At 49.8% G+C, this 23,909-nt stretch overlaps 1 protein-coding gene across 6 annotated transcripts in view; it reads right to left on the bottom strand.

The window, feature by feature from the left end:
• TCF20 (transcription factor 20) overlaps positions 1 to 22,788 on the bottom strand; it is a 106,216-nt gene extending 83,428 nt beyond the window's left edge. For 2 of the 6 annotated variants that reach the window (XM_087448810.1, XM_087448811.1), the window contains exon 1: positions 15,585 to 15,846. Coding sequence is in view for 1 of the 6 variants with exons in the window: in XM_087448814.1 (XP_087304940.1) it covers positions 22,738 to 22,743 (6 nt within the window). In the remaining 5 variants the exon portion in view is untranslated. Of the gene's footprint in view, positions 1 to 14,171; positions 14,328 to 15,584; positions 15,848 to 22,737 lie in introns of those variants that run through there. The other 4 variants (XM_087448814.1, XM_087448813.1, XM_087448812.1 and 1 more) reach the window with 4 other exon arrangements.
• Between the last annotated feature and the right edge of the window lie 1,121 nt (positions 22,789 to 23,909).

The raw sequence follows: 23,909 nt of genomic DNA, 5'->3' as shown, positions 1-23,909 counted from the left end.
ACCTTCCTCTACACATAAAAAGACAGTTCTATTATCAGTGCCAAAAAGAAATGAGCTATCAAGCCATGAAAAAACAGGCAAGAAACTTAAATGCACATTACTAAGTAAAAGAAGCCAATCTGAAAAGACTACATACTGTATGATTCCAACTATATCTTATTCTGGAAAAGTCAAAACTATGGAGACAGTAAAAAGACCATTGGTTGCCCAAGGTTAGGGGGCGGGAAGGATGAAGAGGAGGAGCACAGAGGATTTTTAGGGCAGTGAAACTACTCTGTATGATCCTATAATGGTAGATACATGTCATTATAAATTTTTCCAAAACCACAGAATGTACAACATCAAGAGTGAACTCCAATGTAAACTATGGACTCTGGGTGATAATGATGTGTCAGTGTAGGTTCATCAATTGTAACAAATGTACCTCTCTGGTGGGAGATGTTAATAATGGGGAAGGCTGTGCCTGTGTGGGTACAGAAGGTATATAGGAAATTTCTGTACCTTCCTCTCAATCTTGCTGTGAACCTAAAACTGCTCTAAAAAATAAAGCCTATTTTTTTTAAAAAGTGCAGAACAATATGCACTAAACTGTAAACAATAGTTATCTCTGGAGAGTAACATTATACACCTCTGTATTCATACCAGAATTTCATACCATGAGCACACACTAATTTTATAATAAAAGGATACATTTCAATAAAAAAAGACAGTTCTAAAAGTTGTTTAAACTAAAACACTATGCTAACATTCTTGACATTTTTTTTAACATATATAATTAATTCCATGTAGAACTATTTCAACATAAGTAACTATTTTCATATGCCTATTTTAATTCTAGAACAAAAATAGAGTGGTATGATTTTTCACATTTTTAATTTAGTAGAGTCAAATCTTATTCTTAAAAGAAAATATTATGAGGTACATATTTTAACAAAACATTAATAAGCAGAATCACATCTACAAGAGAAACAATACATTGACTTATGGAACCTAAATCTTTATTCATTTATAGATAGAAAGAGACAAAATTTCCCATTTTCCTATTCCCAAATTATTTAATGTAGAATGAACTAAAGCAGAGAGAAAAAATTAGTCTGCTCCTCCTTAGGAACCTCTATCACCCATTAATTTGCTAACGAAATCAGATATATGACTTCTACGTGGGCAATGTTGTGACTTGACATCAGCAGAGACACCTCTTGAGTTGTATTAGCCCTGGGTTCCTGGAAGAGACTTCCTAATGAATTGCTCACTGAGGAAGCTTCTTCAGCAGATACAGATGGACAAGTATCAAATATTAAGAATACTAGTGAAAAAACGGAAGTAGAGATAACGCCTGGTCTGTAGAGAAAGGATTCCATAAATATATAATCTCGATGACTATAATTAGAAGTCAATTCCAATTCTCTTTAATAACATTTTCAATATGCCTTAAATATAGGCATATGAAAAACCAAAAGCATCAACAAAAGAAATTTTATTTATATAAAAAGATTTCTGCTGAAATCTTAAAACCTAATACAGGGCCGGCCCCGTGGCTTAGCGGTTAAGTGCGCGCGCTCAGCTACTGGCGGCCCAGGTTCGGATCCTGGGCACGCACCGATGCACTGCTTCTCTGGCCATGCTGAGGCCGCGTCCCACATACAGCAACTAGAAGGATGTGCAACTATGACATACAACTATCTACGGGGGCTTTGGGGAAAGATAAAAGGAGGAGGATTGGCAATAGATGTTAGCTCAGAGCCAGTCTTCCTCAGTAAAAAAGAGGAAGATTAACACAGATGTTAGCTCAGGGCTGATCTTCCTCACAAAAAAAAAAAAGCTAATAAAGTCATGTGTCGCTTAACGATGAGGACACCTTCTGAGAAATGCGTTAAGTGATTCTGTCATCGTGTGAACACCACAGAGTGTACTTTCACAAACCTAGACAGTAAAGCCTACTACACACCTAGGCTCTATAGTACTAATCTTATAGGACCACCATCTTATATACAGTCTGTGTTGACTGAAATGTCATTATGACTGTATTTTGATTGTGAAAATAAGTTGCTTTTTTTTTTAATCCAGAAAACAGCAAACTGAGCTGGTATCCTTTGAAAGCTGAGCAAGATAAGTTCAATAAAAACAAGCAAATAGGGGCAGGTCCCGTGGTCGAGTGCTTCAAGTTCTGCACGCTCTGCTTTGGTGGCCTGGGTTCGTGGGTTCCAATCCCGGGCGCGGCCCTACTCCACCCTCAGCCACGCTGTGGAGGCGCCCCACATACAAAACAGAGGAAGACTGGCACAGATGTTAGCTCAGGGTGAATCTTCCTCACAAAAATAAATAAATAAATAAAAACCAAGCAAGTAATAAACTCATGGAATTCATTAATTCTGAAAGGGATCATGAACAGTGAACCAAAGGGGAAAAAAAGAAATGGAAGCTTCCAAAGTATGTTCCTTTAAGAGCTGGCAGCAAAATTCCACCTCATTTATTAATTCACACAAAAACTATGTGCTGAGCACTAACTACACGCCGAGCACTGCTGTCAGTGCTGGGAAGACGACCAGGACAGAAAGTCCCTGCCCGCACAGGGAGGATGTCCTAACACGTAGGTCCCCAAATGGCAACTCCTGGGCTCCACTCTGCTCTTTTTCTACAATCCAAACCCAAATTCTTCCCCTTCAAAGGTGTCACAAACTTATTCTGCCAGAGTTACCTTCCAGTTCATTCAAATTAAACACAGAATGGCACTGTGCACAGGTTACGGGCACAGAATCTGGAGTCAGGATGCCCAATTCCAAATCCTGGCTCAGCTACTTTTTAAAGATTTTATTTATTTATTTTTTCCCCCCAAAGCCCCAGTAGATAGTTGTGTGTCATAGCTGCACATCCTTCTAGTTGCTGTATGTGGGACGCGGCCTCAGCATGGCCGGAGAAGCAGCGCGTCGGTGCGAGCCCGGGATCCGAACCCGGGTCGCCAGCAGTGGAGCGCACTCACTCAACCACCAAGCCACGGGGCCGGCCCCTCAGCTACTTTTTAGATGAGAGACCTTGGGCAAGTCACTCGACCTCTCTGTTACAGTTTCCTCAGAGAAATGGAGATAATAGTACTATCTCATGGGACTTTATAAGAATTAAGCAAGGTGATACTTTTCAAGTGTTTAGAACAATGTCTGGCACTCAATTTATTATTGGTATAAAATAATTACATTACTTATTTTTTACTAGTATTACTTATTCAAGTTTTTTATAAATAAAATATCCTTGCCTATCCGTTCTGGAATCCAAGTGGGTTGATGCCAAAAAGTCCTGTAAATCCATTTTATTTAAACCAGTGGCTAAATTTTACAGATTTTTCTCATATGGACTAGGGCTTTGGCCGTGGGAAAACCAGGAAGAGGCAAAGATGATCAACTCATCATTTGGGTCCAGGCCTCCCATCTCCTTCCCACCTCCACCTCTCCTCACAATCAGAACAAGTCTCTCAACCATATATCACACCTCTCTTCACAAAACCTTGTTCCATTTATGAGAATCAAGAGCCCTGGCCCAGATTCAAGGCTCAACACCAAGCTATTCCCACCTCACTCTCGGCCCACACTCCCTTCTGACAGTCCCTCCTCTGTAATCTCCAGGCCCCGCTCTGGGGCCTGCTCTGCTCTGTAATAGGCCACATACTTCCCAGCCTTGGTTCTTCAAGGATCCTTCCTTGGAACGCTCCTTCTCCGACTGCCCACTTGGCTCTCTCCCACCTATCCTTCCGGGTCCTGCTCACATGTCCCCTCCTCTACAGCCTTCCCCGATATTCATCCCACACGGAGTCAGGAGTAAAGCCTCTTCCCTAGTTCTCTCCCACCACTCTGGCTACACCACTATTATAGCCTTATAGACCCTACAGAGATGGTACAAATGTTAACTTCCCATGTCTCACTCTCCCCGTCACTGAACTCCAGGGAAAGGCAAGATGTTTTACTTATGTTTGTATTTCTTGTGCCTAGCATGGCATATACTTAGCAATCTCGGCTGAATTCCTTTGTCTTCTATTTCCTCTGATGTTTCACTTACATAGGCGTCATTTGGCCTGTGTCCCTTATCTTTAGGGGTAGCCAACCTGCAGCACTTTGCTAGACGATGTAGCAAAATTCTGAAGTTTTTTTTTAAAAGAGACATTTAATAAATGATGCAGGCTGCAATGCCCTTCACTCAGACCCAAATTTCTCCGATTCAGTATGTTAGAACTTAAATCTACTTCCACAAAGACTTCTTCAACTAAAAGATGATGAAAATTCTTAAACTCTCATGACATTTAAACTCACAGATCTACCAGGAAAAAACAAAACAGTAGCACTAAGTTCACTGCAAGATGTACTTTTTTGCTTATGTCTGCTCACTAATACACAGGTACCTGTAAATCTGTTTAGGTTCATTTATACCGACTGTGTACACTGGGTTTATAGGAGTCATTTGGTTGGAATCTTGAGGGCATGTTCTCCATACCTCTGCCATCAAGTAGGAATTACTGAAAACAAATGAGCCTACTCCACTGTCCTCAAACTCTCCAGGAGAAATTCCCAGCACTCGTCATAGGGCAGGGCCTTATCTGGTTGGTTCACCTAAACCACTATCCTCCATTCGACCTCATCTGCTGCTCTTTTCCTTCTCAGAGACGAAGAACAACTGGCCATCACTCTAACACACCCTAAGACCCTCATCAACTCACTGCTTAGAATACTTTATCCGGCGAAACCAACTCTGTTCTTCGGCTGATATTTTCTCTAGTTTTTTCCCCCATTCCTCAGCCATTTTAGTTATTCCTAGGAATGCTTTGCAAGTTTTCTACAAATCCAAATTTAGGATTTAATACCTACTATGTGAAGCGAATATAAAGAAATAAAGATTAACAAGGCATGGTGGCCATCTAAGAATATACAATCTTGTGGTGAAATAGACATGTGCTATATTAACTGTAATCTATGACATACATCACTGTAATATATAGATAAAGATAGAAGAGGAAGACAGGACATTCCAGAGCAGAGGCCCAGAGGCAAAACGGTGCATTCACTCTCAATGCACTGAAAGGCAACGTGCCAGATGCTGGAGCTGTAAAATAAAACAAAACACAGCCCTGACCACAAGGACCTTAGAGCCTAGTGCAGTGGTGATCAAAAATATTTTCCAGTTCTTCCAGCAAAAATCTTATGCAGATACCCAAAAGATAAGAGAGATGACAAGAGTTGCTCTGGCCTGGAGCTAGAAAGAGGATGACTCTCACCTCTTCCCTCCCAGCCCGGCCACCTGGGCCCCAGACACCTCTGCAGACCTGGGGCAGCCCAGCTCTGAGGGAATAAGAGCACCTCCCACCTTACTGTGCTGTTTTGATACAACATTCAGAACACTGCCACCTACCTAACACAGTGAATGCTACATAAGTGCCAGTTATATACAACATAAGAGCTCTAGAATAATTTACAAGTCCCTTGTCTGATGAACGGGAACAGCAGAGGCATATGGAGAAGGAGCAGAACTGCCACACACAAGGCAGGAGAAGCGGAGTCCAAACCACTGGAATCCAAAACTAGACAGAGAATTGTAAAGGTCTGACCACTTTCTCTAAAATCCCAGGAAGCAGAAAGCTCATCCTGACTACTGTTACTCTCCCCCCGCAATTCTTGTTTCCTTTGTCGGCTCTCTCTGCTTCCCACCGCAGGATCCTCAAATCTTTCCCGCGTTCTTCAAGCTTCCCACTCTCCACCTTGCTCTCCTCCCTCAGCAGAGGCCCTTCACAGAACACACAGAAAAGCACTCCTCACTTTCCTGCCTCCGTGCCCATCTGTTTCCGGCCCACACACCTCTGTTTTCCTAAGAGGGGGTATTCTTACAATCCAAAGCCAATCCCCTGGATCACACAGGGCCCTGAGTTCTCCAGGAAGGTCCTCCATCCAACACTCTCTCCTGCATCTTCAACACTGACCTGCGCTGGCTTCTTCCCACTTCAATTACACCTGCTTGAGGTTCTCATATATTTAAAAAGACGTCTTCCCTTGACCCCAGATTCTCCCTGCAGCTATTTTTAACTCTCCTTTCACAGCCAAACTTTAGGAAGGTCTGATTCCAAACTTATTGTCTCTATTCCTCACCTCACTTTCTCATCAACACACGACAATCCGGCTTTACTTACCCCCTCCCCTCCCAACTGACACTTCTCAGTAATCTTGGCAGCTGCCTCTGATTTGAAACACTTTCTTCCTTTCCTCATGCCATGCTCTCTGGGTTTTCCTCCTAACCTGTTTGGTGGTATCCTCTCTACTCTTTAAACACCACCCTGCTCCCTGAAATGTTCACATTCCTCAGAGTTTTGTCCTCACCCTCTCAGCACCTGTCATTATTAGCAACAATAACATAACTGGGGGTGGGGGAATGTCTAAAGCTACAAAACTTTCTAGAAGCTGACTCTGTAAAGTCTCTGTTACTGGCAGGAGATGCCAATCACTCAAGCAGGAGAAAAGGAAGCAACCAACTTCTCTACACTTACATTCCTTGTTTACCCCTGAGAGCAGTCTCATCTCCTCCTAGGCTGGAACACATATGCTAACCTCCAAGTCTTAGCCTACAGCTCAGTTCCTTCTCCTAAACGTCAGATTTTACAAGCATCTCAAACTTAAGTCCAAAGCAAAATTCATCACTTCATACCCCACCCCGATCTCCTCTTTCTCCATTGTGTTCTACTTCAATGAATGGCACCACCATCACCTAGTTTCCAAGCCAGAAGTCTTGACTCTCCTTGGCTCCTCCTCCTCTCTCACAAGTCTACCTTCTAAACAGTTCTTGCCCCATCACCACCACCCTCAAGACCTTCACTTAGTCAACACTGGCCCACTATGCTGCAGACATTAAGTACGCAGCAGTGAACAAGCCAAGCTTAACCCTAGAGGGCGGAGACAAACAAAAGGAGAAGATCATTTCAGGTGGTGATACAAGATAAGAATAAAATACAGCAGTGTGAGATGTGACGGGGCGCTACCTCAGACAGGGAGAGCCAGAGAAAACCTCGCAGAGAAGGGGACGTTTCAGCTGAACCTGAATGACAAACAGAAACGAGACTCACCCAGGTTTGGGGGGTGGAGTGCTCCAGGCAGCCGGGGGAGCCAAGTGTAAAGGTCCTAAGGCAGAAATGCCCTCGGAGGTGTTCAAGGAACAGGGCGAAGGTCAACAAGGCTGGGACTTAGGGAGCAAGGAGGCCAGGTCAGATAGGCTCCGAGGGAGGCAGGGGTCAGACAGGCCCTGGTTGGCCACCAGCAAAGCAGTGGAAAGCTACTGGAGAGTTGTGGGGAGACAACTGACATAATCCCATTTGAATTTTTAAAGATCACTTTAGCTCATAAGTGGAAAAAATGGTTTGGGAGGAGGGCAAAATTACATACAGTATATGATTCAAATAGATTTGATGAATGCCTATAAAGACTCAGAACACTTCCATCACTCTAGAAAGTTCTCTCATGTCTCCTCCCAGTCAATCGCCTTCTACCCAACCATGATCTGATTTCTAGTATCACAGACAGTTTTGCCTATTCTAGAATGTCTTATAAAGGGGATCATCCATTATGCTCTTGTTTCTGGCTTTTCACTCAGCATATGCGTGAGATTCACCCTTATTACCTGTATCACTGTACATTTAATTTTCATTGCCGAGTGGTCTTGCACTGTATGGACACCCCAGTTTGTTTATCCATTCTCCAGCTGACGGACATCTGGACTGTTTCCAGTTTTTGGCTACCATGAATAAAGTTGCTATGAACATTCTTGCAAAGGCTTATTTGTGGACATATATTTTCATCTCTCTTGGTTAAACACCTAGAAATGGAACTGCTGGGTCACAGGGCTGACAGATGTTTAACTTTCTAAGAAACTTCCAAACAGTTTTCCAAAGTGGTGGCATCATTTTACACTCTTATCAGCAGTGCAGCTGAGTTCTGGCTGCCTGACTCCTAGGTGTTTTGCTTGAATAACTCCACCTGTGCCACAACCAAAATCACATTCTTTCAACTCTTCAAACATATTTTTTTCAATATCTCTTCTTTTCAGACCTTTGTAGATATCCTCCAAGCACGTTCTTCCTCCTCACCCCATCCCCTTTGCTGCCTGTCTCACGCTACTTATTCATTCAACAAACATCCTGAAGGATGAGAAAAGGCTGGGCTGGCCAGAGTGTTCTGGGCAGAGGAAGCAGCATGTACAGAAGTCCCTGAGGTGGAAAGCTTGGTGCCTTCAGGGGACTGAGAGAAAGTACATGTGGCTGGAGGACGGCAAGCAGAAGCAGCAGGAGAGGCAGTGGAAGAGGCAGGCAGGGGCCAGGGTACTCACAGCCGTGTGAGACAGGGGAAGGAGGTGGGAGTTTCTTCTAACTGCTGTGAGAAACCATTAAAAATTTTTAAGTTGAGGGGCCGGCCCCGTGGCTTGGTGGTTAAGTGCGCGCACTCCGATGCTGGTGGCCCGGGTTCGGATCCCGGGCGCGCACCGAGGCAACACTTCTCTGTCCATCCTGAGGCTGAGTCCCACATACAGCAACTAGAAGGATGTGCAGCTATGACATACAACTATCTACTGGGGCTTTGGGGGGAAAAAATAAATAAATAAGATCTTTAAAAAAATTTTTAAGTTGAGGAGAGACAGGTGACACTTGGCTGCTCTGGGCAAACAGAGGAACGGAGGCAGCCTGGAGTAGAAACAGGGAGGCCGTGTTAAGAGGTAATTATAGTGTTCCAGGTAGGAGATGAGGGCAGCTCAGAGGGTAGTGGCACCAGAGCAGACAGATTCAAGTCATATTACAGAAACAGCACTGACAGTAACTTGGTGATGGATTAAACGTGGAGGGTGGTGAGAGAAGAGGAAGAATCTGATTTGAGAAACTGGATGGATGATAAAGCCACTTATGGAGAAGGTGACAAACGGAGGAGAGAGTTTTCAAGGAATATGCATTCAGTTTTGGACTTGTGAACCCAAGTTACCGGTGAGATATCAGACCAGCAGTGTGAAGCAGGAGCTGGAGGAACTGGAGGAGGTCTGGATGAAGATACCAACGTGGGGGTCGTCACACTGAGGGACAATGTAGACACTGTCACATTATGGACAATCATGAAAGCCTGGGGATATCCAAGAGTACCCAGGGAGAGAGTACACTGAAATGAGACGGTCCAGGTAAGGCCAACGTCAAGCAGGAGAAGGGGAGAAACGAGCCACAGAGATGGGACGAGAAAGTGGAGAGACAAGTCGGTGGATGAGGAAGTGAAAGGTCCTCCTCTGAGAAGCCTCCTGTGACCTTTCCAGTCAGGGTTACACGTCTTGGTACAGCACCTTGTACTTCCGCATCAGAGCACTTCTGATACCCCAGTTTAACTGCCCTTCTACGGGGCAGATATTTGAGGGCGTAAAATCAACAGGATCGGCAGGAACCAGGCCTGCTTCAGTCCAGGGTCTTGGTACATAACAGCATGATCTGGAATGTCTGCTTAGTGGACAACTACCATTCACTGAGCGTCACCTACAGGTGGTGACTCTACTTTATAATTTTCCTATTTTAGTGCCTTTTCCCAACGGCCCTGAGAGAGGTATATCTCCATTTTACAGATGAGGAAACTGCGGCTCAGGCAAAATGCCCAAGGCCACTGCTAATAAGTGATGGAGCCAGACTGAGGCCACACATCCTCCTTCATCACATGCTCTGCTGCCTCCGTAAAGCGCCCGTCACATGGACTTTCTACAGCAAGAGTGCCCTCCCACTTGACTGGCAAAGGAACACAAAATCTGCCCCCAGGCAACTGGTCCACCTGAGCGCTAGGTTAGGAAAATGTCCAGGGGAGTAGCCCTGCTCCTCAAGAATCCCTACTCTTGTCAGGTATAGTGAATGATCTCCAGGCTCCCAAAGTAATGCTTCATACTGAGGGCACTTCTCAATGTAGAAGGGAAATCTTCCCTGAAACTGAGGACTGGAGGAGAAAAAACTTGGGACAGCTAGGGCCTTAACTCTTTTTGAATTCTAGAAGTCAATTTCAGCCACACATCAGAAATTTCCCCCTACATCAAAAAGGGCTTTATTCTAACTTCACAACTAATGCTGAACGTGGCAAAGAGCTTCTCCATGTCATCCATTCTGGACCAAGACATAAGCAGGATGAGATTATGTCTCAGGGGGCCTAAGAAACCAACACTACACATCTTGTGAAAAGTAAGAGTGGTACAATTCTCTTTGTCCACGCTCTGCTTTCAAGATTGCTGTCCTTTCCCTGACCTCTTAAGACTGGAACTACATGGGCTTTTTCCTAAGTGAGGACATTAGCACCCAGAGGCGTCCCTTCCTCTTCCACTCAGGATCAACTGTGAACTACCAACCCTCTGCTGAGAGCATGGGCTACAGTGGAAAGAACACTAGCCCACCTGGCAAAGAACAGGGTCCTGGCCTTGACTCTGTCAGGGTACAGCTGCACAAGTGTGGTCAAGTCACCACCTTCTCAGCTTCTTTCCTGAGTTGTAAAGCCAAAGGGCTAGCCCAGAGAATCTCTTAGGTTTCCTTCAGCCCTCTATATAATTCCATAATCAGCACAGAGAGGGTGGGTGAAGGTATGCAGGATGCCAGCTGGCTGCCTGGGAAAGGCTGAGAGGATGACCCCTCCGGGCTACGGTTAACAAAGCCTGTCTGACCTGCACTGTTCCCTCCCCTGCCAGAGCCCCTGCTCTGAGCCAGCCTTGCCTCTCTCAACGGCCCCGACCCAAGTTCCACTCAGTCATCTGGATCCTCCATGTGAAGCAATACCTAGCAAAGTACCCAGCATACAGATGTCACTAATATTTGCTGGCTTCATTTGAAGCTTTAACAAAGTATGATGATTATAACACCCCAATCCAACTCCCTGACAAAGAAATATAAACACAACTAAAGGATATTTCTAATAATGCCAGCACTCACCAATATTATAACACATCTCTACATATTTTATCAGAATGATTAAAAAAAAAACAGAAAACATTCCTGTTCCTTGTCCTTTACAAGGTACCACTAATGATCCCTCTCTTAAGCTCTCTTGAGCCAGGTCCCCATTCACAAAGCATAAAGATATAAACAGAGGGAAGACTTCAACCAACCCACTTCTATTCCTTGGATTAACTTCTCAAGATGCTCAGGCCAAAGCAAATTATTTACTTTGTTTAATGTCATTTTCATCCATCCTACAGATCAAGTTTGACTGCCCTGCTGGCAGGAAAGGCTTCAGAAGAGGGAACATCTTCATGACCACCCTGAAGCAGCACCCCGAGTCACTGTCATATTATCTTTTTATTCTCTTCATAACTATTATCACCATCTGACATTCTTATTTGCTTACTGTTTACAGTCTGCCTCCAGAGTAGCTCTTTCTCTCTCTTGCCCACCACTGCACCGCCCATGCTTAGAACAGCGCCTATAAACACTTGGTAATGAAAATCAGAACAAACACACAGAGAAGCTCGCCAGTACACCTGAGCTAATGTTTTCTCTTTCTCAACTTCCTCACAACGAAGCATCAGATAACAAGCCACAGATATACCAATAAGTCACTTTACAGTTCATCTTCCCGCTGGGTCGTGCGCATTACCTACAAAGCAAACACACCTCTAACGCAGAAAGTACTGACTGTGTTTGTTGTCATGAAAACCTTTCACCCATACTGCACGTACCACAGATCTCAGGAGGACTTTCAACGGCCTAACTACTAATGAAAAAACTATCCAGTCTAGGGGGGTGGGGGGTGGGCACAAGGGGTGAAGGGAGTCATATATATGGTGATGGACAAACAAAAGTGTACTACCCAAAATTTCACAATGTTAGAAACCATTAAAACATCAATAAAAAAAAAAAAACAAAAAAAAAACTATCCAGTCTAAGTACAATGTGACCAAATTATGCTCTGTGAAAGCCTTGATTTCATTATATTTCAAATGTGTAACTCTGACGTACAGTTTTACTTCAATATAAATAAGGTTTTATTGTTTTGCTTTATTTTGTTACTTTTACCTCCACAAAAAGAAAATGAAAGCCGCAGAGTCAGCAGCCCCAGGCAAAGCTAACGAGCACTAAGGTGCTGTGAACACAAGCCCCCACGAGGAAGAGTGCTTGAGGCATACTGTGGAAGGACCGTCCTTCATAAATGGATCTTCTGAGTCCCATCTGGTCAAACTGAGAGCAGTCACAGACGTGATTCTGTGCCCTGTAAACCAGTAACACAGACAGAAGAGACACAGCCCCTTACACGCTGTATCACTCTGAGCTGATATAAGAAATTTTCAGCTCAAGACAGAATGGCAGAATTGGGTACGAAAGAGAAACTTTTAGATGAAATCTCAAGTGCACTGGCAAAACTGGCCAGGTTTGGGGAAAGTGCAAGTTTAGAAAACTCCCAGGGGTCACTAAACCACACGGCACCATCAAAATAATCATGCTTTCCAGTATTTTGCCTGAGTCCAGATTTCAAGTTCACTATAAGTTTTTAAAAAAAAAAAAAAAACAGGAAAGGGGGCAGAGCAGGAAATAAGGATTCCAAGGCCAATCCACCACTAGCTGATGTGTGCCCTCAGCAGGGAGAGAGCTGGGACGGACCTAGTGAAGGCTCTGGAGCCACGGGCAGGACCGTCACATCCCAGCCCTGCCCCTCACTAGCTCTAGGACCTCTCAGGAAAAGGAAACACAATCTACCTCTCAGGTCTGTTGGGTGGACTTGGAAAAAACAAGCTAAAAATCTTGGATAGAATCTAGTATACTGAATTTGGCTTTTTCTTTTAAACAAACGTTAGCAACTTTTCCTATCTATACGAAAACAAGGTTGAACTCATCAGACGAAGTGCAACTCGAATTTCTTGGTCTAAACAGATGTTATTTCAACTCCACTCCTTTCCATTTTATGAAGCTTAAAAAAAAAAAAAGTATACTACTAAAAGGTTATAGAACCTAAAACCCATGACTCCTGATATCTCACCACCTTGACAAGCTTCTCTCATGTACGTGTAGACGAAGAGCTTTACAGTAACTTTTTCCTGCTAAGTTATAACATAAATGTAAATACATGTGAGTGTGATAACTGCTTACAATTTAAGTAACTAGAGTTTTTAAAATCCCATGCTAAACACAAGGCCATCATTCAAATACCAACATAGAAGAAATTGCTTGTTTTGAGAAACTCCAAATAATCTGGGTAGCTATATAAAAGTTTCTACCTATATGATAGGCCTGATGTTAACATACAAGAAAAATCCTACCAATCCATCTCCAAAGTCAACATTATGAGCACACCTCCCAATGCTAGGAGCCTTTCTGATACTGTACAGACTGAATTAAAAAGTGACCTAAGAAGGACATATTACACCACGTTACACACACTTCCTGCAAGCATAACAGTTCTAAAAATTTAAGACAAACGGGACCAACTTCTGAGGCTGGTCTAGAAGGTATAACCAGGCTAAAGCACAGCCTAAGGCCCTCGCACACCATAAAATCAGTGAAACTAATTGGGGTTCTTCAGCATCTGAGAGGAAGCATTAAGGAATAAATTGGGGATGCAAATAATTAGTGCACCCTGAGGTGACGGTTAATTCCACCAGCATACCATTCCACAGGAGACATTATGGAATTCCACTTTATCCCTACTCTGAGAATACTGAAGCTGGAAATTTCACAAGTTAGCCAAATGCCAAATACCCCTTGAAAGAACTTTAAGTAAGATCCCTCCACAATCCCCTGCAGAGAAAGATCTTCCAACTCTGCAGAGCCAACCAACACACAGACCCAAACACGCTTATGTTACCCACAGTTCCAAGTAGTTAAACGTTCTCCGAAATCTTTTCCTGGTAACTTCTTCTCGCACAAAGACCAAAAAAAAAAAAAAAAACAAGGTACATTCAGCATAGGCTATAGGCTAGACCATAACACTTTCGGAGAAGCACAGAACAGCATCTGGGATTTAAGGAAAAACTGTGCCTTGACCAAGTTTTGTGCTCTGTTGGAGAAGGAAGAGGCTGGAAACCAAAAAGGGAGATAAGCTTTTATAAGCCAGGTAAGGTACAGCCTGCATTTCTCAGGAAGATGCCCTACAGGCTAAAACAAAAGCAGAAAATGGGAGAGACAAAAACAAAACAAACTACCCAAAACCCCTGTAATGCCTGACCTGGAAGTCTTCATTTAACAGACGAGGAAACTGGCGCCCTGAGAGGGTAGGTAACGTGGCCAGGGCTACAGTGTAGTTGGTGGCACAGCTTGCAGCAGATTTCTGGTCTCCCAGGTCGGACCTCAGCGCAGTTTCCCGCAACGCCGAGCCGCCACCCCATGTAAGATGTTTTATAAAAACTCTTCACTAAGGCTGTTAACATAAGGCTCCAATTATCATTCAAAGATCTGCCTGTTAGATAATAGCTCGAAAATTCCATCCATTTTACAGCAGTTACCAGAGTCATCTAATCTTCGAGGGGAAAAAAAAAAAAAGCAAAGAGGAAGGGGGGGGAGAATCCTAATTTTGATCCGTCCCCTAAGGACAAACTAAAAGGTTGCACACAGACAAGCAGACGGTGCTAGTATCCACAACCACAAAAACAGACAATAATCCCCACCCACAGGCCCAGGAGGCGGCCGCTCCACGGCACCGCCCCCCCCAACTCACTAAATTCCACTCCCATCCCGGCACACAGGAGACATTCCACCTCCCGCCGCTGCCAGCGCGGGCTGGGCCGGGTCGGCCACTCTCCTGGAACCAACACTTTCCCCCCAAAAGAGGGATGAGACGCTTAGAGCCTCGGGCGCCGAAACGAGCGTTCGCTCGCACCCGGGGACCCCGGGATCGCACACTCCGCCCCGCTCACCGCGGGGGGAGGGAAGGAGGCCCCACGCAGGAAGTGTGTCCTGCGCTCCGCTCCCCGCCCCCCGCGCCGGGACCTCGCGCCCCGCCAGCCGGGACCTGCCCTCCGCACCCCCGCGGCGAGCGGCAGCCGCGTCCACATGGCCTCAGGTGTTCACATGGCCATCCCGGGCCCCGTCCCTCCCGCGGCAGGGGCGCGCTCCGACTCCCGGGCGCACCGGCGCCGCTCTCGCTCGCCCCCCCGGCCCCTCCTCGCCCCGAGCCCGGCCCTGCTCCCGCCGGCCTCACCCCCTGCCCGCAGCGAAGAGGCCGGCGCCGCCGGACCCCCGGGGCTGCCAGGGGCCGGAGGCGCTGACCCCGCCGACCCCCGGGCGCCGCCCGCTCACACCCGCCGCCCTTGCACCCGAGGCCACGACGAGCAGGTACCTCCCCCAGCGCCCAAGCCCAGCCGGACTCCCAGGCCGGTCCGAGACCCCTCAACGCCCCGCTGCCAGGCCGGGCCCCTGCCCCTCAGCAGCCCCTTGCCGGGCCAGGCCGCGCCTCTCTGCGCCCCCGGCGCGGGCCGGGCAGGCCATTCCGCTCAGCACCCCGAGCCCCAGCCTCAGAGTCGGGGGCGCCACACTCCCAGGTCGGGCCGGGCCAGGACCTCTGCCCCCAGCCCAGACACCCGGCCCGGCGGCAGCCCCCGGCCCTGACCCCGCCGTTCCCCCTCCGGCCGGCGGCGGTTACCTGCGCGAGCCCCCCGCCCGGTCCCGCGGCCTCGGCCGGGGGCGGGAGGGGAGGGAGCGGCGGCGGCGGGCGGCGCTGCGCGGGGTGGGGGCGGGGGAGCCTCCGCCGCCTCCAGCTCGGGCGCCCGGGCCGGCGGCGGGGCGGGCCGGGGCCGCGGCCCCTCGAGGCTCGCTCCGGCCCGCGCGCTCGCTCCCCGGTCGGGCGCGCCTCAGGGCGGGCTCCCCCGGCGGAGGCCGCAGCCGCCTCGCAGGGGCCGAAAGCGGCTCGGCTCGGGGTTTTTCTCTCCATTCTCCCAACACACAGGAAATAACAGAGCGTCAGGTGACGGCGCGCGGCCAATGGGGAGGCTCCGGGCCGCGGCGCGCGGGCGGGCGGGAGGGCGCGCGGCGGGCGGTGCGCGCGGCGGGGGCGGGGCGGCGGGGGCGGGGCCGGCGGGCGCGCGCGTGCCCACCCGCGTGCGGCGCGCCGAGGCCTGCGCGCGCCGGGCCGGGGCCGCGGAGACCCCCGCCCGGCGGCCGGGGTCGCGCGGGGTCCCCTCGGCGGCCGCGGGGCGCAGCGCGCGTGTCCCGCTGCTAGCCCAGTGCCATCTTGGCCGGGCCGTCCTGGGAGTGGCCGCGAGCCAACTTTCTGGGGAGTTGGTGGCCCGGAATCTCTCCCTGGGATTTCTGGAGTTCCCTGGAGCCTCCAAAGCCAGAATCGCGCCTCTGGCAGCCCGGGCAGCCCTCGGGCGAAGGCCCGGCCTCCTCTCGGTAACTTGCTTCGTGGGGCAGGGCACGGGGGCGGCTCCAGCCCGCCAAGTGCCCTCTGGGCCCGGCAGGCCTGGTTCCCCTGCCGCCTCGGCCCCTTGGCGCCGCGTGTCCTTGGATGAATGACTTGGGCCCTCTCTAGCCTCAGTTTCCTCCGCAATAAAAGCGAGGCGCGGGGAGGCCCACCAACCTCACCTGTGAAATAGATGCTCACCAAATGCCAGTTGCCTTTGCCTGCGGAGGCATTAAAAATCTGCATCGCCTGGCTAGCTGGACCCAGGGTCCAGAATTAATTTGGAGATAAGGTGGATTTGCAGTGCCAAGGCCTCAGGCCAGTTCCCAGTCTTCCTTTGCAAACCTTATGTACGTTTTATGGAGCAAAGGAATGGCTTGATGCTTTTTGTTTTTTAAAGAAAATCTCAGTTGTAGAACCACCGCTGAGATGTTTGTGCCGCGTGACCCACTGCTACCAAAAGTGAGAAAGCCAGTGAGGGTGGGATGTGTTTGGGGTGTTTGTGATCCTGCCTCTAAGCCACCCAGTGACCTGGCCAAATTCTCTCCCCACTCTAGGCCTGCTTCCCTTCAGTACAGTAGGAAGGAGGAGAGTTTGGACTAGATGTCCCTAATGCTGGCTAAAATTGCTGATTCTAAATTAGGCCCCCATCTGCCCTAGATGTTAGGGGAGTATGTGGCTTCCTTTCCTGAAGCAACCCAACTTGAAAGTGAATTAGAGTTGCAAGAGCACTTCAGGCAGCAGGTGGAGACTGATAGGAACCAGGTGTGGCCTGGGGTCCAGATTTCAGTATATTTGAGGTACACAGCTCCCCAGAGCCTGGCTCTGCCCTTTCACCTCACCCCACCTAGCCTGAGACATTAATGCTTTGCCTTGCCTGGGGCCACCCAAGGAGGGTCCTGGCTATGGCAACACCCGCCCCCAACAAAGGGATCCGAGGCAGGGCCTGAGCTGGTTCTGCACCTAAGGGAGGCTGTGGTTGGGGAAGGCCGTGATTTCTCCTGGCTTCTGTCCAATCTCACAAATTGGGGGCCCTCTCCAATGTGGGTCAGGGCTATTCTTAGAGACTTGATTCCCAAACACTTCCCGCATGCCAGGTGGGGTGCCGGGCTCTTCCCGCGCAGAGCTGAGCAGGCCGCCAGGCCCTGCCCTCTGGCTGTTCCCATTGTTCTGTGAGTTTCATTTTCAAATTCTTTGGCACCAAGACTTGAAAAGACCAGTGCTGGCTTCTGCACCAGGGCTGCAGAAGGAAAGGTGGAGGGACTCAGCACAGACCCTTGTTTTCTGGACAAACGTGGGAGGATGCAGGGGAGCTTCCTGAACACAGGGTGTTGGAGGCACCCCCAATTTCTTGGGAGAATTCATGAAGAAAAAGGAAGCCCTTTTCCTTGTAGCCTTCTGCCCCATCATTCTTCCCTTTCTTTCCCTTCTTCCTCAGTTCACTCGGGCCTTAGACTGGGGGACTGGAACATGAAAGGGATGGTGACAAGCTGTGCAGAGCCCCACTGGGAAGGGAAAGAACGCAGACAGATGACTGGAGTCCAGGCTCCTGTTTGCTCCTACCTCTTGTCCTCAGACTGACCCTCTCCCCACCCCTTCGGACCCGGCCGGATCATTGCCCAACTGACCTCCACCTGGCAACTTCCCCAGTCCTAGGGCCAGGCCAGCCTAGAGCTCTCCACCCCTGGACCTCTTCACCCCTTTCCCTTTCGGTACCATTAAAAAGAATGTGTGTGGGTGTCATGGCTAACAGACAGATTTGGGTTACTCTTGTGCTGTATAGCCTTGGAGAAGTCACTTCACTTCTGTGAACCTTGGTTTCCTCAGCTGTAAAATGGGGATAATATGACCCCATTCATAAGGTGTTATGGGAATCTAAAGAGCTCTGCATAAAGAATTCAGTAGAGTACCAGGCACCTATTAACAATAGCTGCAATTCTGTGATGTGGACACAATCTGACACAGCAGACTGAGACTCAGAGAGGCTAAGTCACTGCCTAAGATCCCACAGTGGCGGGGGCTCAGCAACTGGGAGCCCCTCCTCCTGGATCACATTAGCGTCTTCTATTGTTCTCTCATTGTCTTATCTGCGTGGATCCTGTTTTTCCTACCACACCTTAAGGAAAGGACAGTAGATTAGTTGGGTTTTTTCCCTCTCTCCTAACCCAGTCCACTCGAAAAATACTTATTGAACTGAATCAGTGGTTTCAATTCCAGAAGCAAAATTAATCCTCTCCCTCCTCCTCCAGCTCAGAGATGGCTTTTGGAAACCCTGTGTCACTCCCTTTATTACAAACTCCTCTGCGCTCCCCTAGGCGCCTGGGCCACTCCGGGATTACAAATGGAGCCTTCTGCCTCTAGGTCACTGATTCCGCTACCATCTGTCAGCGCGGATTGATTGAGGAGACTGGCCCTGCTCGGCAGATCGGTGACTTGTGCGAAGTGAGCCAGTGCCTTCAGCGGCAGGCGGACATCCTTCCTCTCACTCTCCAGCTCTCTCGGGCACACGTACAGCCCTCACCTTTATCCTTCAAGGGGCCCCAGCTCTCCTTCCTCTCGGGGGGGGGGGCCTCCTGCTAACTCCAGCACACCAAGAGGGAGGCCTGGTATTCCTGCTCACGGTACTCCAGGAGACAACTTCCAAAAGCCTCTGGTTAAGAGTGGGGAACCCCCCACAGCATCCTGCGGAACCTGTCCCAAACCAGGCACTTTCCCCACGAGAAGCAGATGGATGCCAAGAGTGCAAACAGCAGGGGGGGCCAGATCCTTTGTGGGCACACCTTCATTCCACACGGAGCACCTGCTGTGTGCCAGGCTGCAAGCTCTGATGGAGGGATCACAGGGGCTCAGAGTAATTCTTTCTGGGGTCAGATCAGGGCAGGCTCTAAGAGTAAAGGGGTGGAGGCGGCTTCAAATAGAGAACCAGGGAACACCAAGACTTAGCAGTGCAGGGACAGCCACCTGCCGTGTGCCCCGTGCAGGGCTAGGGGACTGAGAGATGACACTGCAGAGGGAGGCAAGGGTGGGATCCCGCAGGGCCTTGTACCTGTGACACGCTCGGCAGGAATTTGTTTCACAGGGCCTCACAGTGACCTCTGCTCAGGAGGCCAGCCCCTCAACTCTGCCCGCCACCCCATTCCTCCAGGATTGAAGTTGTGGCTCTCTCCACAGCTCCCACTGGTCACACTGGGCTATTTGTGACTGTGTCCAACTCTCCCAAGGGACTGTGAGCATTTGCAGGGCAGAGACACCTCTGCTTCCCTCGGGTCTCTGGCATCCTGTGCAGGGCAGCCATGTCCATAAAGATGATAATGTTAACAATGATGATACAGCCAGAGGAATCCAAGTTACTGTGAACAGGCACTGTGTCTGCAACAAGCTGATGAGGTTGGTACTGTTATCACCCCACTTTACAGATGGGGCCACTGAGGCCCAGTGAGTTTAAATAACTTGTCCCAAGTTACACAGCTGAGAAGAGGCCAAGCTGGGATTTGAACCCAGGTCCTCGGAGGTTGCAGTCTTAACCACCAAGCTCCCCAGCACTCAGTAAACAATGGAAAGATAGATGGACGCAGACAGCTGGTGGGTCCCCAAGCCTGCAGGTGGACAGGGAAGGAGACGTGAGAGGAAGCAGGGCCGGCACCAGCCTCTCCCCACAAGGAACACGTGAAAGCCCTGGAGCCTGGGCAGGTGGCAGGCACTGGACCCTCAGACCCCATGCTTAGAAGACCCAGGCCTGCCCAACAGGCAGCAGCTGCTGTGCATCAGGTGAGCAGAGAGAAGCCGGAGGAGACACAGCTGAGCGACCGGAGGCCCTGCAGCCTGGCCGCACGGGGGATCACCCCTCAGCCCGCTCGGCACCCCCGCCCCTGGTCTCACCAATGTGTGTCCTTCAGCAAATCATCCAATGGCTCTGAGCCTCAGTTTCTTCATCTGGAAATTGGAATGGGTGGGAGGAGAGGCTGAGTGATCTGCCTACCTCCAGGGAGTTTGGTCCCTTGTCTGGGTGACCCCATTCATTCCTCCCCACAAACTTATGAGGCAGGGACTGTCATCTTCATTGTACAGAGCAGGAAATGCACACGTAGAGGTTAAGAGACTTGCCGGAGGTCACACAGCAAGCAAGCAGCAGAGCTGGGATTTGAACTCTGCCTTCTGGCTCCAGAGCCCCCACTGAGTCACTTACAGCACTATGAAGAGGGCAAGTGGAGACGAAAGGATCCCACAAGAGTACTGACAAAGGCACGTTCCAAGCACTTTACCTGCATTAACTCACTTAATCCTTCCAACGGCCCTATGAGGTGGGTACTGTTCTTACCTCATTTTGCAGATGAGGAAACCGGGCACAGAGCAGCTAGGAACCGGCAGAGTTGGAATCCGAACCCAGGCAGGTGGGACTGCAGAGCCCCTGCATCGCTTTATCACAAGATAACAATAGCGAGCTTCCTTTCCACTGGGATTATTTCTGCTTGAGAGCTCAAGACTTTTAGCCCCATCACTGTCGGGTTCCACGGGAAGGCAGCGCTGCATGCTGAGGCATGCTGGGAAAAGACTTTGTTCCTTCCTGTTTTGTTGACATGCTTTTCATTTTAAGCCTGAAACCCAAGCTCCCTGCGAAGAATTCAAACCGTGGAGAAAAACGTGGCCGTGCTACGGCCACTACCTCCTGAGCCTCCTGTGTCCCCTGTGCTTGGGGCTCCAGGTGTGTCCTGGCACTTGATCTTCACAACACCTGGGCAGCCCCCACTTCACAGCGGAACAAACTGAAGCCCAGAGCTGCTAACAGGATGCCCAAAGGCACGCAGCTGCTAAGTGACAGATCTGGGACTTGGCCCCAGGTCCTTCTTGAGAATCCTGGCTCTTCTGACCACATCAGCTGCCCCCCATGGGGGCACAGAGGTGAGTCTTGTTTGCTGGGCTTTGACAGAAATGTTTCTGCTCATCTTCTGCCACAGGCTGGTCCCTCAGTGCCACTCAGAAGGCACCAGGACACGTGTGGGGTCGCGGAGCTGTATGCTGCCTTCTTGATCAGAGAAACTGAGAAATGTGGACACCGATGGTCCCTCCACTCCGTCTCTGCTTCTAGTAACTCGGGAATGGCTGCCCTGCCACCAAGGCGATTGTCTTCTGGAAGCAGCCACACTGTGTGAGTGGGGTTCCTTATCGCTGCCCTGCATCTCCCTGGAGCTCTCAAGGATAACGGCCAAGGCTCACGTGTGATTCCAGGGAAACAGAAAGCAGCAGAGTCGATGGATTCTCCAACTCCCAACCGGCCCTCTTGACGCAGCCTCTTTTCCCGGCCCCCCATCTGCAGCAGACTCATTACAGTTACCCAGAGCCAGCTCTGACCCTATTCCTCCTGGCTCAGAGCTTGTCCATGGGTCCCAAGGGGCTTCAGAATTCAAGTCGGTTCTCATCCACCTGGAACGCAAAGCCTTTGTCTGGCCCCAGCTCACCTCTCCAGCCTTCTCCCACATGTCCCATTCTGCCTCTTTGCCAAACCAAACAAGCTGTGTTCCCATCATATGCCTGTTTGCTCCCCGAAGCAGGAAGCCCTTCCCTCTTCCCTTCCCTACAGATTGAAATTATATCCTCTTTCAAGTCCTACTCAAATGCCACCACCTCCACGAAACCTTACCTAATCCTCATCATAAATTCATTCAACAAACATTGATTGAGCCCTTATCATATGCCAGGTATTGAGCCCAAGGGTCCCTGTTGTCATGGAGCTTACAGTCCCATGGGGCCATTAGAGAGAAAGTGAATCATCACATAATCATTTGGTAACAGCCGTGATACACATTAGTAAGAAAGCATGGCAGGTGCACAGAGAGTACATAATGGGACCTTGGGTCTTGGGGATCCAGGACATTTGAGCTGAGACTGAAGAACAGATAGGAAGTAGCTATGTGATGAGGTAGGAAGAGAGCTTCAGGCAGCAGGCACAGCATGAGCAAAGGCCCTGAGGCAGGAGGGCACAAGTAGATCTCCAGGAGGGGAAAGGAGGACAGTGTAATTTAAGTGAAATGAGAAAGCTTGAGATGCAGCTGGAGCAAGACAGTGCACGCAACAAAAGGCTTGGGGACTTTATCCCAAGGGCAGAGGGGAGCTGCTGAAGGAGTCCCAGCAGAGGACACAAGCCAATATTCATTTATAAACCATCCTGCCAGCTGCCCTGTGGCTGAGCGTCTTGTGAAAAGCCCACCAGCTTTGCATCCAGCCACCCCTGAACCTCGGACATCTGGTCATCAGGTCTGGAGTTTTCAAATCCTTCCTCCTGGACTGAGCTCTCCAGGGCAGGGCTGACCTCTGGCCCTCCCACATCATCCCCAGCACCGGGAGCTGCTCCAAAAACATTTGTGGGACGAACTAACAGAGAGGACAAGACACTTACCAGCATTTCCCCTGGAAGGGGCCAGGCTGCCTGAGGGGCCTTCCACGTTCTCTGGAAATCACAAAATTCAAGGATTTTAGTGAGGCCACTACTCTGGGCGCCCTGGAGAGAAGAGCCAGCATCCCACTGATATCCACACCCAGGGGCCGCATCCAGCATGACACCATGCAGGCATCGCCCGTGTCCATCTCGTGGATGACCAGAAACAGGACCGAAAGCGCTCACCAACTGTAAGGGGCTTTCGAGCTGACAAAGCACATTTCGCATGCGCAGTCTCAGAGAGGGTCAACCCTCTGAGGTGGGGAGGGTTACTGCCCCGTTTACAGATGAGGAAACTGAGGCCCAGGAAAGGGAGGGTCCCTGGCAAGTCGTGGCAAAGCCAAGACCAGAACCTGACAACAGTTCAGGCTACTTATGGCCCTCATGGGGTTAAGAAAGCTTTCTAGAAATTTCTTTAAAAAATGTCTTAAAGTGACATATTTCATCAGGATGTCTGTCACGCCAGCAGTGGGAGCCAACACACCAATTCTCGAAGACTGTTCCCCCTGCACACGGATCCACACGCTCAGCCCCAGGCCCCGAGGCTGGCGGCTCGGCCCGGGGCACGGGAGGGGGCTGCGTGATGGATCCTGGGCTCCCGGGGCTTGGAGCCAGCACAGGCAGGTGCTCAGTGCACGCGGAGTGTTCGAGGGGCAGCTGGGCTGATGTGAGAGGATAACAGTAGAGAACGTTCCTACGGCTCTCACCTGTGCCGGGCTCCATGCTAAGCAAGTTACCTGCATTAACTCAGGTCATCCTCACAACAAGCCTACGAGGTGAGTAGAATCATCTCCATTTACAGGTGTGAAAACTGAGGCTCAGAGCAGTCAATAATTAGCCAGTGAGTGGCAGAGCCCTTAAGCCACCCCACACCCCGGCTGAGTGAAGGTGGGCAGGAACCTCCGGGGCAGAGGGAACAACAACTGTGCCTTCCTCAAGGGCCACGACCCCGTGGGGCGCCCCTCCCCCGCACCCCTGATGGCCGTCATTCCTGTGATCGACAGAGCCCATGTGTGCAAGCAGTGACAAGCTGGCACAGTAACTACCTCCCCACAGGGTTCGTGTCTCCCCCAGTGGTCTCTGGGCTCCCTTCCCTGCCCTGCCTCCTGTGGGCCCCCAGCCCTATAATCCTT

The sequence above is a fragment of the Ceratotherium simum genome, chromosome 25, assembly GCF_057802395.1.
Source record: "Ceratotherium simum simum isolate JZ-2026a chromosome 25, ASM5780239v1, whole genome shotgun sequence".
In the NCBI taxonomy this organism is placed as follows: domain Eukaryota; kingdom Metazoa; phylum Chordata; class Mammalia; order Perissodactyla; family Rhinocerotidae; genus Ceratotherium; species Ceratotherium simum.
The sequence above is the reverse complement of the archived record's forward strand: the minus strand, read 5'-3'. Positions and strand labels throughout refer to the sequence as shown.